General features: G+C 39.0%; 1 protein-coding gene across 2 annotated transcripts in view; it reads right to left on the reverse strand.

The window, feature by feature from the left end:
- Window positions 1-13544, reverse strand: part of COL28A1 (collagen type XXVIII alpha 1 chain) — a 143091-nt gene that overhangs the window by 57054 nt on the left and 72493 nt on the right. For both annotated transcript variants that reach the window (XM_070425131.1, XM_070425130.1), the window contains exons 22-25: window positions 8295-8363; window positions 7597-7665; window positions 4906-4974; window positions 4180-4248 (exon numbers count right to left, since the gene is read on the reverse strand). In XM_070425131.1, coding sequence (XP_070281232.1) covers window positions 4180-4248; window positions 4906-4974; window positions 7597-7665; window positions 8295-8363 — 276 coding nt within the window. The remainder of the gene's footprint in view (window positions 1-4179; window positions 4249-4905; window positions 4975-7596; window positions 7666-8294; window positions 8364-13544) is intronic.

Consider the following 13544-nt stretch of genomic DNA (forward strand, 5'->3'; position numbering starts at 1 on the left):
AGGTAATATACAATAATAATAACAACAACCCAACAAATCTTTCTGCCCACAGACCTTATTCCAACCACTCGATGGGTAAGAGGTCCTTTGAGGGCCCCCAATGCCAGATCTGCTCTGTGCAAGAACTGGCCTGACCTCAGCGCCCCCAGAGGACCATGCTTTCTCTGTGAGGAACTAGCACACTGAAGGGGCTGAAAGAGCTCAGAGAGGGACATGGGGGGATGCACCTGCCTTTATGGAGCTCCGGAGAGCCACTCCTCTTCTAAGAGGCCAAGAACAAACTCTTACCCTGAGAGATGTCAGTGATCACCCTGGGACAGTATGCACCTCAATAGTCCTTGGGGGTAAAAAATGGGGAGGGGGAGTTATCTGAGTTTCTCAAAGGGAAATGAGATTTACATAATGATTGTTCCCAAATCACAAAGGGTCCTTCTAGTCTCTAGGGTCCAGTACAGAAATGAAGGCAGTGTTACATAGGACCTTTGAACTTGACTTCCCCATAGAGGAGCAGGGAATGTGGGTCCAGGAGTAAGGGCACTGGATGAGTGCATCCCACTTAGCAAGAAACCAATTGTCTGTTCCTCTTCAGGGCATGTTTCCAACATGGATTTTAAAACTATATCTGCTTTTACCTTGAACGTTGTAATTTTTACAAGAATTTTAGAAATCTCTCAGAAGCCCTTGTCAAAACTTGGATTAAATTCAAGGTAATGTATATAGAAGTGCTATAGCCACTGATGTCATAAGGAATTTGCCCTGGAGCACCACAAGGGTGCAAGAAGTCAGGGCCTGGCTTTTATATGTTTTGAAACATAGAAGCTTTGATTCAAATGTCTGTGTCATATGCTAAACATGTGTGACCTTAACCAAATATCACAAAAGCCCACCATAAATTAATAGTCAACCTTAATGGTTTCCTCATTTCCAAACACATTTGTTTTATAAGTTAATGCCCTAAGGCCAGTACTTTAAGGTGACTACACAGAGTTTTAATGAAAAACGTATCAGCTATATATGTCTATACAACTACACACACATATGATTTCTCTGCCATTTTAAAAGTCAAAATGGAAAGAGAGAAATTTTGCACACACTTAAGTCCTGTACTTCTGCTACCACTAACAACTGTAAGTAGTTTGAAAGTTTCACCTTCACTCTGCCAACCCAGAAGGACAAAGTTAAATGGGAATTAGACTTCTCTGAATATTTTTCTTTCTTTTTTTTTTCTCTTGCTTTTCTTTACATTTTTATTTCTTTTTATTTGTTTTTATTTTTTATTTTTTTATTGATTAAGTTATTACATATGTGTCCTTATCCCCACGTTACCCCCATCCTCCCACTCATGCCCTCACCCCAGCTTCTGTTCATGTGTGCGTGCGCGTGCATCCAAGTTTTCTTTAAAAAAAAAAAAGAGAAAAGGCCACATAGAGATGTGAAGGCTTCTTTAAAAGAGGAGAGATGGTTTTGAAAGTTATAAAAAGCTGATGTTTGCCTTTAAAATTTCCTGTATTTTCAAATGATTGATCCAAGTCCTTGGATTCTAAGACTAGCTTACGCTCCTGACATGGCCCTCCAGGGCTAGTTTGCCAGGATAACTTAATTTCCCCCACATCGACAGAAACAGGTAGCAGAGAGAAGGAAAAGGCAGCAGAGAGGGAGGTGGGTGGAGAAAGGCAGGTCCTGGCTGATGCTCTCTTCTCCCTTCAGCTGGAAGTGAGCTATAGGCTGCTGCTTCCACTCAGCCCCCCTTCTGGGCTCACAGAGATACTGTTTCACTTAAGATACAGCTTCTGGCAACATGTTGACTGTTACAAAAAATAGGCAGGATAAAATTTAGAAAGAACAGTGTTTTCCTTGATTTTCCACCCTTGAAATGTATATGGAAATAAATACAAGGGACTTAGAAAAAAGCCATATATGAAATCATTTAGTAAATGTTTTAGTCTACATGTTAAATAATCTGACAGTGAACATTCACAGGAATCAAATTTTTAAATGTTCTCTATCTGTGCCTAATTATTATTGCTCACAGTAAGATAGTAATGTAATAGCATAGTTAACATAATCAATATATACTTACATAAAATCTTTGCAATAATCTATTCTGGAAATGTAAATGATCATACAATTCCATTGGAATACAAACAAATTTTATCTCATGCCTCACTATAAATAGGAATAAGCTTCTATTTCTCTAACTAAAGGAATATGTGGTATAAAAACAAAAAAATTTTCTTTTCTCTTTCAATGTTTACATTTTAACATTTGACAGATACTTTGCCTTAAAGAAAAAAAAATACTACAATACCTAAACTCAGTAAGGTCCCTGGCACTGCCGAGGTGTGTAGAGGATCGGAGTCAGTCCTTAGTCTGACCAAGCCAGATCCTGATCAAAGCACCTAGGGGTGTCTGCTCTGCACAGTCTAACAGGCACTTTCAGACAAGCCTCTCCTGGACTCTCATGATCACCCTGACAGACAGATCTCCTTGGGACAGGATACTTAGTGCCATGGGTCTTCAATCTCTCATTCTACCGGGAGAGGACAAGAGAACGCCTGCCTCATTCCTCACACAGAAGCAGTCTCAAGGTGTGGTCACTCCTAAGTGATGGGGCAGAGACCCCCCCCCCCCGCAAAAAAGGCAAAACATTGAGCACTTACAACATCTCTCCCTCATGACCTGGACGCATTAAAAAAAACTGAGTTGTTTTCAAGAAAAACTATTTTAAATATAATAATAAACAATATTTCAAGAAAAATAGTTTCAAATATAATGTTACATGTAATAAACATTAATATTTCAAGAAAAACGATTTTAAGGAAATTGAAAATGGCGGCAGAGTAAGTGGATGCTGCCCGGACATCCTCCCAGGAATAAACTGGTATCACAACTAAAAAAAAAATACTGAGTTGGTGTATTCTAAGGAAAAAATGCTCTCTTTGGGGTAATATTGATCATTCATTCATTCAACATGTTATAAAGCTCCTATTGGGTGGCACACCTAGTTCTGGGGCGGGGAATTTAGCAGGGGACAAAACAAAGAGCTTGCATTCAGAAAACTTACTTTTCTGGGGTATGCAAGGCAGGCAATGAGCAAGATGATTTCACAAAGTGATACCTGCTATGTAGGAAATACACAAAGGGATATGATAGTGATGAGGAGGGAGGGAGGAAGGGAGGGGAGAGAAAGATTATTGCTTTTGAATGGGTGGTGAGGGAGGTGAGCCATCCTGACAGAACCAAGGTCTGGAAGCAGGGATGACCTGAAGCAGTGTGTAGTGTGGCTTGGGGTGGGGGTGGGGAGGTGGCGTTGGCAGCAAGAGAGGAAGGGGCAGGAGCTGCGGTCAGGTCGTGAAGGGCCTCATAGGCCATGGAAAGTGGCTGGAGCTTGTTCTCAGCACAAAGAGAAGCCACCAGAGTGTTTTTTGAGAAGGAAAGAGATCGGATCTGATTTAAGGTTGTAAAAGAGCCCTCTGCCCACTAGGTAATAGAAGGCCAGAGTAAAGAGGGAAGACCAGTGAAGAGGCTATTTTAATAGCCCAGGCAGTCTTCCCAGGTGGAAGCAGCAGGAGAAAACCAGCCAGAGTCAAGATATGTTTTGAAGGTAGGACTGACAGGATTTACCATGGGGCTCAACGTGGAGGAAGGAGGGGAAAAGGAAGGGACCAAGAACGACTCAGGTGTCATCACATCAGCGTGGGGTGCATGGGAGTGCCATTTACAACCTTACGGGGTGAAAAGCAAAGGTTCTATTTGGATGTCAGGTTGGAGAGACTGAGAAATCTGAGAGGAGCTGTGTGGAAGAAACCAGAGGTGTGAGACCAGAGCTTAGAGCAGGGAAAATAGAAATCGGGATGTCATTGGCACGTGGCTAGTGGTTAAAGCCATGGAACTGGATGAGGGCACCTAGGAAAGCAAAGAGGGCTCTGGACCGACTGATCTCGGTGCAGGAAGACAAAGCAAAGGGACGTGAGGATTGCCACAAGGAAAGCAAGAGAAAAACCATAACATTAAGCTACCTCTTCAAATTAGTGCAAGGCCCCCAGGAAGTCCATGGATGAGGATTAATAACTTTATCAATTCTTTAGATACCCCTACTCTTCTATCATGCCTGATAAAAAAAAATACCAAAATCATGTCCCTCTAGAAGCTACCATGTTACCTACTTTAAAATCTCACCTTTGCTCCAGTGTCTCCCACTCCACGTAAACCCATTGGTCCCGGGGGTCCTGGTAATCCTCGAGGTCCCTAGATGGCATGATAAGGGAGAGAGTGAGCAACTTTGTTTGCAGTATTTGAAAGAAAGAAAGAAAGGGAGAGAGAGAGAGAGAGAGAGAGAGAGAGAGAGAGAGAGAGAGAGAGGAAGAAGAAGAAGAAGAAGAAGAAGAAGAAGAAGAAGAAGAAGAAGAAGAAGAAGAAGAAGAAATGAGAAGGAAGAAAGAAGAAGGAGAAGGAGAAGGAGAAGAGAAAAGAGAAGGAAGGAAGGAAGGAAGGAAGGAAGGAAGGAAGGAAGTAGGGAGGAGGAGGAGGAGGAGGAGGAGGAGGAGGAGAAGGAGGAAGAGGAGGAGGAGGAGGAGGAGGAGGAGGAGGAGGAGGAGGAGGAGGAGGAGAAGAAGAAGAAGAAGAAGAAGAAGAAGAAGAAGAAGAAGAGAAGAGAAGAAAAGAGAAGGAAGAAAGAAGAAAAGAAAAAAGAAAGAAAAGAAAAGAAAAAAGAAACCAAAAGAAAAGAAAAAGAGGGAGGGAGGAGGAGAAGGAAGGAAGAAGGAAGGGAAGGGAGGGCAGATGGAGGAAAAAAGGGGGAGAGAGAGAAAGGAATGATGAAGGGAGGGCAAGAAGAAGGAAACAAGGAGAAAGGAAGGGAAGGCAGGGAAGAAGGAAGGAAATAAAAGCAATGCCCAAACTTACAGCCACGCCAGGATAGCCATCGCCTTTGAGTCCTGGAGCACCCACTGGTCCTCTCGGGCCTTGGGCACCCTGGATAAATTCCAACACCAGGTGATATCATAAGACTAAACTGCGGGACACCTGGTAAAACGTGAGCACACTACCAACTCAATATGCCAAAAGTAGATTTTATATGTGCAAGAGGGATGATTTGGAAATGTTTAGAAGGAAATCCTATCACATATGGTAACTCATTATCTCTTCATAAGTCTTACTCCTTGTATGTGGAGGGAATCATGAAATGCATGTAGGAGATAATATATATGAACCATTACTGAGTGCTCTATAGAAAGTTAAAAGTGTTTTGAAAACCATGAATGCAACAACTGTTTTTATGTTTTTTTATTGATTAAGGTATTACATATGTGTCCTTATCCCCCCATTGCCCTCCACCCCCCACTCATGCAATAACTGTTTTTTCCTATTAAATCTAAGAGACTGTTTTTACATGATTAACCTTCTTAAGAATGATCATGTTCAGAACACATGTGGTCACGTATTAAAACTGAATTTACTATTTTCCATCCACAGAAATCCGAGATGACTGCATACAGCTGTATGACAGAGAGCAAGGGCAGGGTCTCTGGAGAGGTGAGCTTTGGTGTATCTCCAACTACAGGAAACTGGTCACTTCTCAGAAGCAATCTATTATGCTATTCCAATTGTGTTTAAATTAAGGTTAAAGCTTTAAGCATCCACATGGGATATTTCCCAAAATAAGATGTCTGTTTCTCTCCATGCTTACACAAGGAGCAGGCCCACAACAAAAAGCAATAACTGCTCCCTGGTTAAGTTGACAGAAAATTGGAATGAAAATTCGCTTTCAGTTTTTCTTTAGACATGCCAAGCCTATAACAAATTGTCAGCAGCTGTTGTCATTTAGCCTCTGGCACCCACACTGGGGGGTGGGGGGACATTAAAACATTAATAGTTTACAAACATTTTTTTTTCCTAGAGAACTTTATCTTCTCTTCTGCAAACATTTTAGTTAGCTTGTTACTTCTAATGTTCACAGGAATATCAGGAGATGGTGAGAAGAGAAGTGCTCCTTCTCAGGTTTTTATTTTGGACTCCTCACAACAAACTTTTCGATGGAGTATTGCCACTTGGCCTCTTTGCACTGGATTCAAGAAAATGTTGTGCAAAGTGATTCAATTTGAAGTGTCTCTCATTCAACATAAATCAGAGCAGAAGTCTTAATCTGATGTTTTAAAATGGGCTTTCGGGGGCGGGGGGATCTGGGAGTTCTCTGAAGTAATACACAAAAACTGAATTAATGTGACAAAATTTCCATCAGGCATTTAACCCCCCAAATGCTTAAAGACCCATGTATTAGGGAAGAAGGACAGAAAAAGCATTTTTAGAGGACAAGGGATTTGAAAATGCTTGGAGTGAGGAGGCAATAACTTTACTAGCACCAAAAATACTAGCACCAATAATGTCCAATGATCATCAGTAGAAAATAAGGTGGGGCTTATAAACCCTAGCTGCATATTTAATTGGACTTCATTTCTATGGTAAGGAATAAGTAGAGAGAAGCAACTATAAATCATAAACCTAGGAATACACAGGTCCAGGAAGTTATCAAAGAGTATAAAAATGATCACCCAAATGTTCTTGATCAAGGTCGTATCTATAGTTTTAATTATGAAATTTGGATTTTCTCCTGGAGTTGTACATAACTTGGGTTCCCATGTGCCTCAAAGTCTGGGAAGTAAGGTTATCATCTTGTTCTGGTTTGTCTGGGACTCTCTGTTTCAGCTTGAACCTCCCACATCCCTGGAACTTCCTCTGTCCCCAATAAACCAGAAGATTGTCACCCTAGCAAGGATGACTGCTAACGTGATTAAGAAAAATGATGCCAGGATCCTCCTTGACCTTCAGAAAGAACCCCTACAATTTATATCAGTATATAATAGGTTTTGCATTATATTTCAAAGATGGTTCTAAGTTTTGTTTTTTTGGCCTAGCCAGTGTGGTTCAGTAGTTGAATATCAACCTATGATCCAGGAGGTTATGGTTTGATTCCCAGTCAGGAGGCAGCCAATCAATTATTCTTATCATTAATGTTTCTATCTCTCTCTCCCACTCCCTTCCTCTCTGAAATTACACATACACATACACACACACACACACTTTTTTTTTTTGAAGTTTGAAAATCACTGATGTTAGTACTTGAACCCTTTTGTCTAGAAGAGACAATTTGATAGAACTGAAGCCAGCTTCAAAGCTACATAACATGCTACTCATTTACTGAGTGCTGATTGTGGAGCCCTGAAGCCTGTATGAACACAGGGATGTGCTTGTTGCCATTTGGAATGTTAAATATTGCTGCAGTTCTGGGCTTTGCTGCCATGGAAAAATAGAAATGACTACTTAAAGCCGTCTTCTATAATTATTTGCATTTTCGTCTAAAATAACTCAGAAAGATGGATGACACTTAGGAAAAATAAATGATCCTCTGCATTTATGAAAAATAAATGAACTGTTGAGTTGTTTTTTTACTACAGGGAATAGTGTATTCTTATATTTGAGTTCAACAACATCCTGGAAGTAGAACCATCTCCATCATCAACTTATGATACGTTAAATCTACTTTCATTCTCTCACATACAGAAAAAATAAAAATAAAAGAACATAAATAAAGCCTACCTTTGGTCCTCGAATAGCAATGCCAGGTTCTCCTTTAAATCCAGGCACTCCAGGTCCTCCTCTATCTCCCTGGACATTTCAAATAATGAATTTGAAATGAGTTTCAGACGTTAGGTTGCTTGAGAAACCACAATGGCAGGGGGCAAAAAAAAGTGGTTTGTAAAGGGCCTAATTTACCACTATCAGATCTTGAGAGAGAACATTCTTCTAATATACTGGAGGGGAATTTCATATCCTAAGTAAATAAAAGCTGTCAGTAAAAACTGCTAAGCTGGTTTAGAGAAAGGCCACTGAAATAAGAGGTGGCTAACTTGACACAAATGTTTAGGCTGTGAGAATGTCTAGGGATGCTCTCAAATCTGAGTAGATTTCTTTTCTGTCACACTTCCTGATTATAAATCTTAGAAGATTCTTCTGAATAAATGCAGTAAATTTTTACCTGCTCTAAGGTCTAGAATTTGGGGGAGGTAATTCCAGGTAAAGTGACAAGTTCAAGACCAGGAACAGAAATCTGGTTTCTAATCTTATATTTGCTGCTGGCCTTCAGTTTGCTTAATTGTGATATATCAGGGTTGAACTACATAATAGCTTGGGTTCTTCCAAAACTAAAATTCTAACTGACTGGTATCATGAATCCCGCCCCCTCCTTCCCAATTGTCTAAGAAAAAAGAAAAAAATATATTCCCAAGAATGCATACCTTTGGTCCAGCTGGTCCAGGAATTGATGCTCCAGGAATCCCAACAGGGCCCATAACCCCTGGCTCACCCTAAAAGCAGAGAAAAATGCTTATTACATTTCAAGCAAAAAAAAAACTATATACAGGAATTATATTAGGAAAAACATAGAAATGTGTTCAAAGCATTTTAAAAAAGCATGACCTGTCTATTTTACAGACCAATGTGAAATATTTTTACATCTTTGTTAAACCACGACTAAAGTTATTTATGATTAAGATTTCACTGCCTTTCATAAATGTACTCAACTAATTCCTGAGTATTAGGAAAATTTTTATCTCTTGTGCATTCTTTGATTAGCTAATAAAAATTATACACTTTATGGTGCTTCCCTTTTGTCCTAGACCAGGGAAGTCAGAGAAAAATATTTGTTCAATTATAACAATTATCTTCAGCATAAGTTTTGGGGTATACTTGGTCAATGAATAATGTTTCTTATAGTTTATAACTTTTTCCTTTGTTGTTTTATTATGTTGCCCATAGTATGTCAGTCTTCCATTGTAAGTTGTCTCATATCCCATCTTAGAAGTAGAGAGCTTATGATAAAAAATTATTTTCAAATAGAAAAATTAAAACATTTATCAATAATATTTGGTATCTCAATATTGAGTCTCAATAATGACTCAGTTTGAAATAGCAAGCAGTATCTTTGTCCCACCAAATTCCCCATCACCAGTGGAATTTGGAAAAATATAGAATCCAGGGTTTCAGTCCCAGAGATATTTTTAAAAAAATTTTCCCAACTCCAGTTGACATTCAATATTATATTAGTTTGAGATGTACAGCATAGTGGTTAAATATTTATAAATTTATAAACTGTTGCCCCAATAACTTTAGTACCCAACTGGCACCATACATAGTTATTACAATACTGTTGACTGTATTCCCTATGCTGTTCTTTACATCCCCGTGGCTGTTTTGTAACTGCCAATTTGTACTTCTTTATCCCTTCACCATTTTCACCCAGCCCTCCAACCCACCTCCCATCTACCCACCATCAGTCAGTTCTCTATATCTATGAGTCTGTTTCTATTTTGTTTATTTATTTTATTTTTAAATTTCACATATAAGTGAAATCATATGGTATTTGTCTTTACCTGTCTGACTTATTTCAGTTAGCATAATACCCTCTACATTCATCCATGCTGACACAAATGGTGAGATTTCATTCTTTGTAATGGCTGAGTAATATTCCATTGTATGTATATTCCACATCTTCTTTATCTGGTTGTCTACTGATGATCAGTCACAGATATTTTAATTCAATAGATCTAGGGGCTCAATATGAATTCAATAGATCCAGGAATATGAATTTTTATGAGGCACCTCTGGTGATTCTGATGTAGGTATCATTACCTCCCCAAAACACACTATGCAAAGCAATTATCATTAAAAGAGAGTGCACAATCCGTACAAGGTGTTTAAAATGACCCATTTGGCATTATTAGAAGATAATATTAGGACTACACTATATATTTTTATCTCATCTTTTAAATTTTCAATTATTTAGATAAACCTATGACATTAATATGATAGTTTATGAATTAAAATTATAATTAAAATAAAACTATATTGGAGTATGGGCAATATTTTTTTTTACTATAGAGATGCATAATCAAACAGTTTAGAAACTGCTGATATAGAACAGGTGCAGCAAACTGCAACCTGTGGGCCAAATCCCACCTGCCATCTGGCTTTGTACAGCCAGGGGCTAAAAATGGCTTTCACATTTTTAAATGACTGTTTAAAAATAGTGTATATAATATATTCAGTTTTTCTCCTTGGCCTGCAAAGCCTATAATATTTACTACCTATACATCTACCAAAAAATTTGCCTCCTCCTGCCCTGGCCAGTGCAGTTGGAGCATTGTCCCATATAGTAACTGTGAGTTCAATTCCCGGTCAGAGGACATACCTAGGTCGTGGGTTCGATCCCCAGTGGGGCACATATAGGAGGCAACCAATGAATGTTTTCTCTCACATCTATGATTCTCCCTCTCTCCCCCTATCTTCCCTATTCTCCCTCTCCCTCTCCCCACCCCGCATTCTCCCTCCCTTCCCCTACCTTTCTCTCTAAAATCAGTAAGCATATCCTCCATGAGGATTTAATAAAAGAAAAAAAAGTTTGCTTCCTCCTGCCTTAAAAAATGAACTATTCTAAGATCATGAACTGACCATTTGATCTCCTGCCTCCTTTGGGAGAGTCACTGGTAATGAATGACTCCTGCCCTGAGCCACAGCTGAGGCCTCCTGCTCAGTCCCTAAAATGTTGGACAGCTGAGCACACTGGCCTACGGGGGCCCAGATTATGCCAATGCATGTATGTGCCCACCCTTAATTCCAAAGCTACAAGGCAATGACACATGACACACCAGGATTCTGGCAACAGATAACCACCCAGTTCAGTCCTATGGCAAAGAAATAAAACATTAACCTGTTAAATTTTTCACTAAGACCAGGGCAAAATTATGCTTCCAGATTTAATCTACTCGACTTTTTTTTTAAGAGACCAATTACTGTACTTTTAAATACATAATTATATACCTAGAAGGTATACATTTTTAAAGACCCTGTATTAAGATTTGATTGTGCTTTCAAATATAGCAGTTCTTCGTCAAAAAAGAGCTTTATTTAAAAATACAGAAAAATATTCACTTTGAATAAGAGTAACAGACATAAAGAGTAGTCACTGTTATTAATAGTAATATAACACATTTCTTATGAAGTGGGATTTCTCATCATGTGCTGCCTGAACTACCTGCAGTAGAAGGCACTTATGTAAGAAAATCATATTACTGGTGCCCCTTCACCTACTTAGATCTCTGGGCATGGTGCTAAGAAATATGGATTTGTAACAAGCTCTTTGGGGGATTCTGAGGGACACTGGTCTATTGCTGTGCAAAGCTTTTTGGGTTGATGTAGTCCCATTTGTCTTTTTTCTCTTTTGTTTCTCTTGCCCTGGGAGATGTATCAGTGAATATTCTGCTACGTGAGATGTCTGTGATTTTACTGCCTATATTTTCTTCTAGGATTTTTATGGTTTCATAATGTACATTTAAGTATTTTATGCATATTGAGTTTATTCTTGTGTTTGGTGTAAATTGGTGGTCTAGTTTCATTTTTTAGCATGTACCTGTCCAGTTTTCCCAACACCATTTATTAAAGAAACTATCTTTACTCCACGGTATGCTCTTGCCTTCTTTGTTAAATAGTAATTGACCATAATGGTATTGGTTGATTTGGGGGTCTCTGTTCTGTTCCATTGATCTATATGCTTGTTCTTGTGCCAATACAAGGCTGTTTTGATTACAGTGGCTTTGTAGTATAGTTTGATATAAAGAAACCATCCTCAAAATGTAAAGGGAGCCCATTTTATGGGAGAACATATTTGCCAATAATAAGGGGTTAATTTCCAAAATATACAAAGAACTCATACAACTCAGCAGGAGGAAGACAACCCAATTAAAAAATGGTCAAAGCACCTGAATAACCATTTCTCCAAAAAGGACATACAGATGGCAAACAGACATATGAAAAAATGTTCAACATCACTAATCATCAGAGAGATACAAATTAAAACGACAATGAAGTGTCACCTCACACTTGTCAGAATGGCTACCATCAACAAATTAACAAATGACAAGTGCTGGTGAGGATGTGGAGGAAAGGGAACCCTAGTACACTACTGGTGGGAATGCAGACTAGTGCAGCCACTATGGAAAATAGTGTAGAGGTTCCTCAAAAAATTAAAAATGGACCCAGTGACCCCACTTCTAGGAATATATACTTAAAAAAATGGAAAAACCAATCAGAAAAAATATGGGCACCCCTATGTTCATAGTAGCATTACTTACAATAGACAAGATCTGGAAACAGCCCAAGTCCCCATCAGTATATGAGTGGATAAAAAAGCTGTGATACATTTGCCCAATGAAACAATAGGCAGCTGTGAAAATGAAGGCTCTCTTACCCTTTGAGACAGCATGGATGGACCTGGACAATATTATGCTAAATGAAATAAGCCAGTCAGAGAAAGACAAAAATCACATGATCTCACTATTATGTGGATTCTAAGGAACAAAATAAATTGACAAACAAGAGAGGACCACAGACATGGAAGCATAAAACTGACTGATGATCTCACAGGGAAGGCAGGAAGGAAGGCAGGAAGAGATTAACCAAAGAATTTATAAGCATATATGCATAGCTCATTGACACAAACAATAGACAGGTGAAGGCTGTGTGGGGATGGGAAATGGGTGGAGGGTGGCAAAGGGAAGAATGTGGGAGCCATCTGTAATATTCGCAATAATAAAATTTTTTAAAAAAAGCATCACTGGTCTACGAGGGATGCTTTGTTTTGTACCTGCTCTCATCATGCGAGTACCTTTTTTTTTTTAGTTGTTCTTTAATAGTCTGGTCCTTATCTCTTTTTACAATTAGCATCTTCCTAGAGGCCTGAACTCTTTTAGGTTTGCCATTTCTGTTTCCCGACACATCCAAATGATCTCAATATTCTCTCTTGCTAAGTCAGAACACATACCTAATTGCTTGCCTCACAATTTCCTTTACTTCTCCCTCAGCTTCCTGTCCTGGATAGTTTATCAGGAATAAGTCTCTCCTTATTTCACATTTCACAGTATTGATTTTGCTCTCTAAATAACTGCATTATTGAACTCTCACTATGTGCCAGGAACTGTGCTGAGCATTTTATTAACGATTTTAGTCTTCCCAACAACCCTGTGAAATAGATGCTATTATTACTTTTTTTCTGTGGTTGAAACAATTGGCCCGGAAGCTTCTGGGGAGGGGCAGGATAAGAATCCCACCCTCCTGCCTTCTGTAGCCCCGCTCGTCATCCCCTCTGCACTGCCTCTCAGTCTAGGACCTTGTAAGTTGTTCAGCAAAACAAGATGCCAGAAAATTGGTACCTCCTAACTTTATCACAACTTCTGAATATTTGATTGTTAGTAGAGAGGACTGCAGGTTCTCTCTTAGAAGCATAAATATTCCAATGAAGAGTACATATTTTATGCAATCCCCTTATTCCATTCTATTGCGGTCTGGAATAGTATATTTCCTAAAGCCTTTTGCATTTAGGAGTTTTTGGGTTGTATTTGTTGAGGAGGAAATTGGAAATCAAATTTGCAGTAGAAATCTAATATTCTATTAAAACCAGACACAATTACAAGCTCTCCAAAGCAAAAGTCAGA

This window comes from Myotis yumanensis, unplaced genomic scaffold (genome assembly GCF_028538775.1).
Source record: "Myotis yumanensis isolate MYYU_CA2020_CCGP unplaced genomic scaffold, mMyoYum1.0.hap1 SCAF_9, whole genome shotgun sequence".
Lineage (NCBI taxonomy): Eukaryota > Metazoa > Chordata > Mammalia > Chiroptera > Vespertilionidae > Myotis > Myotis yumanensis.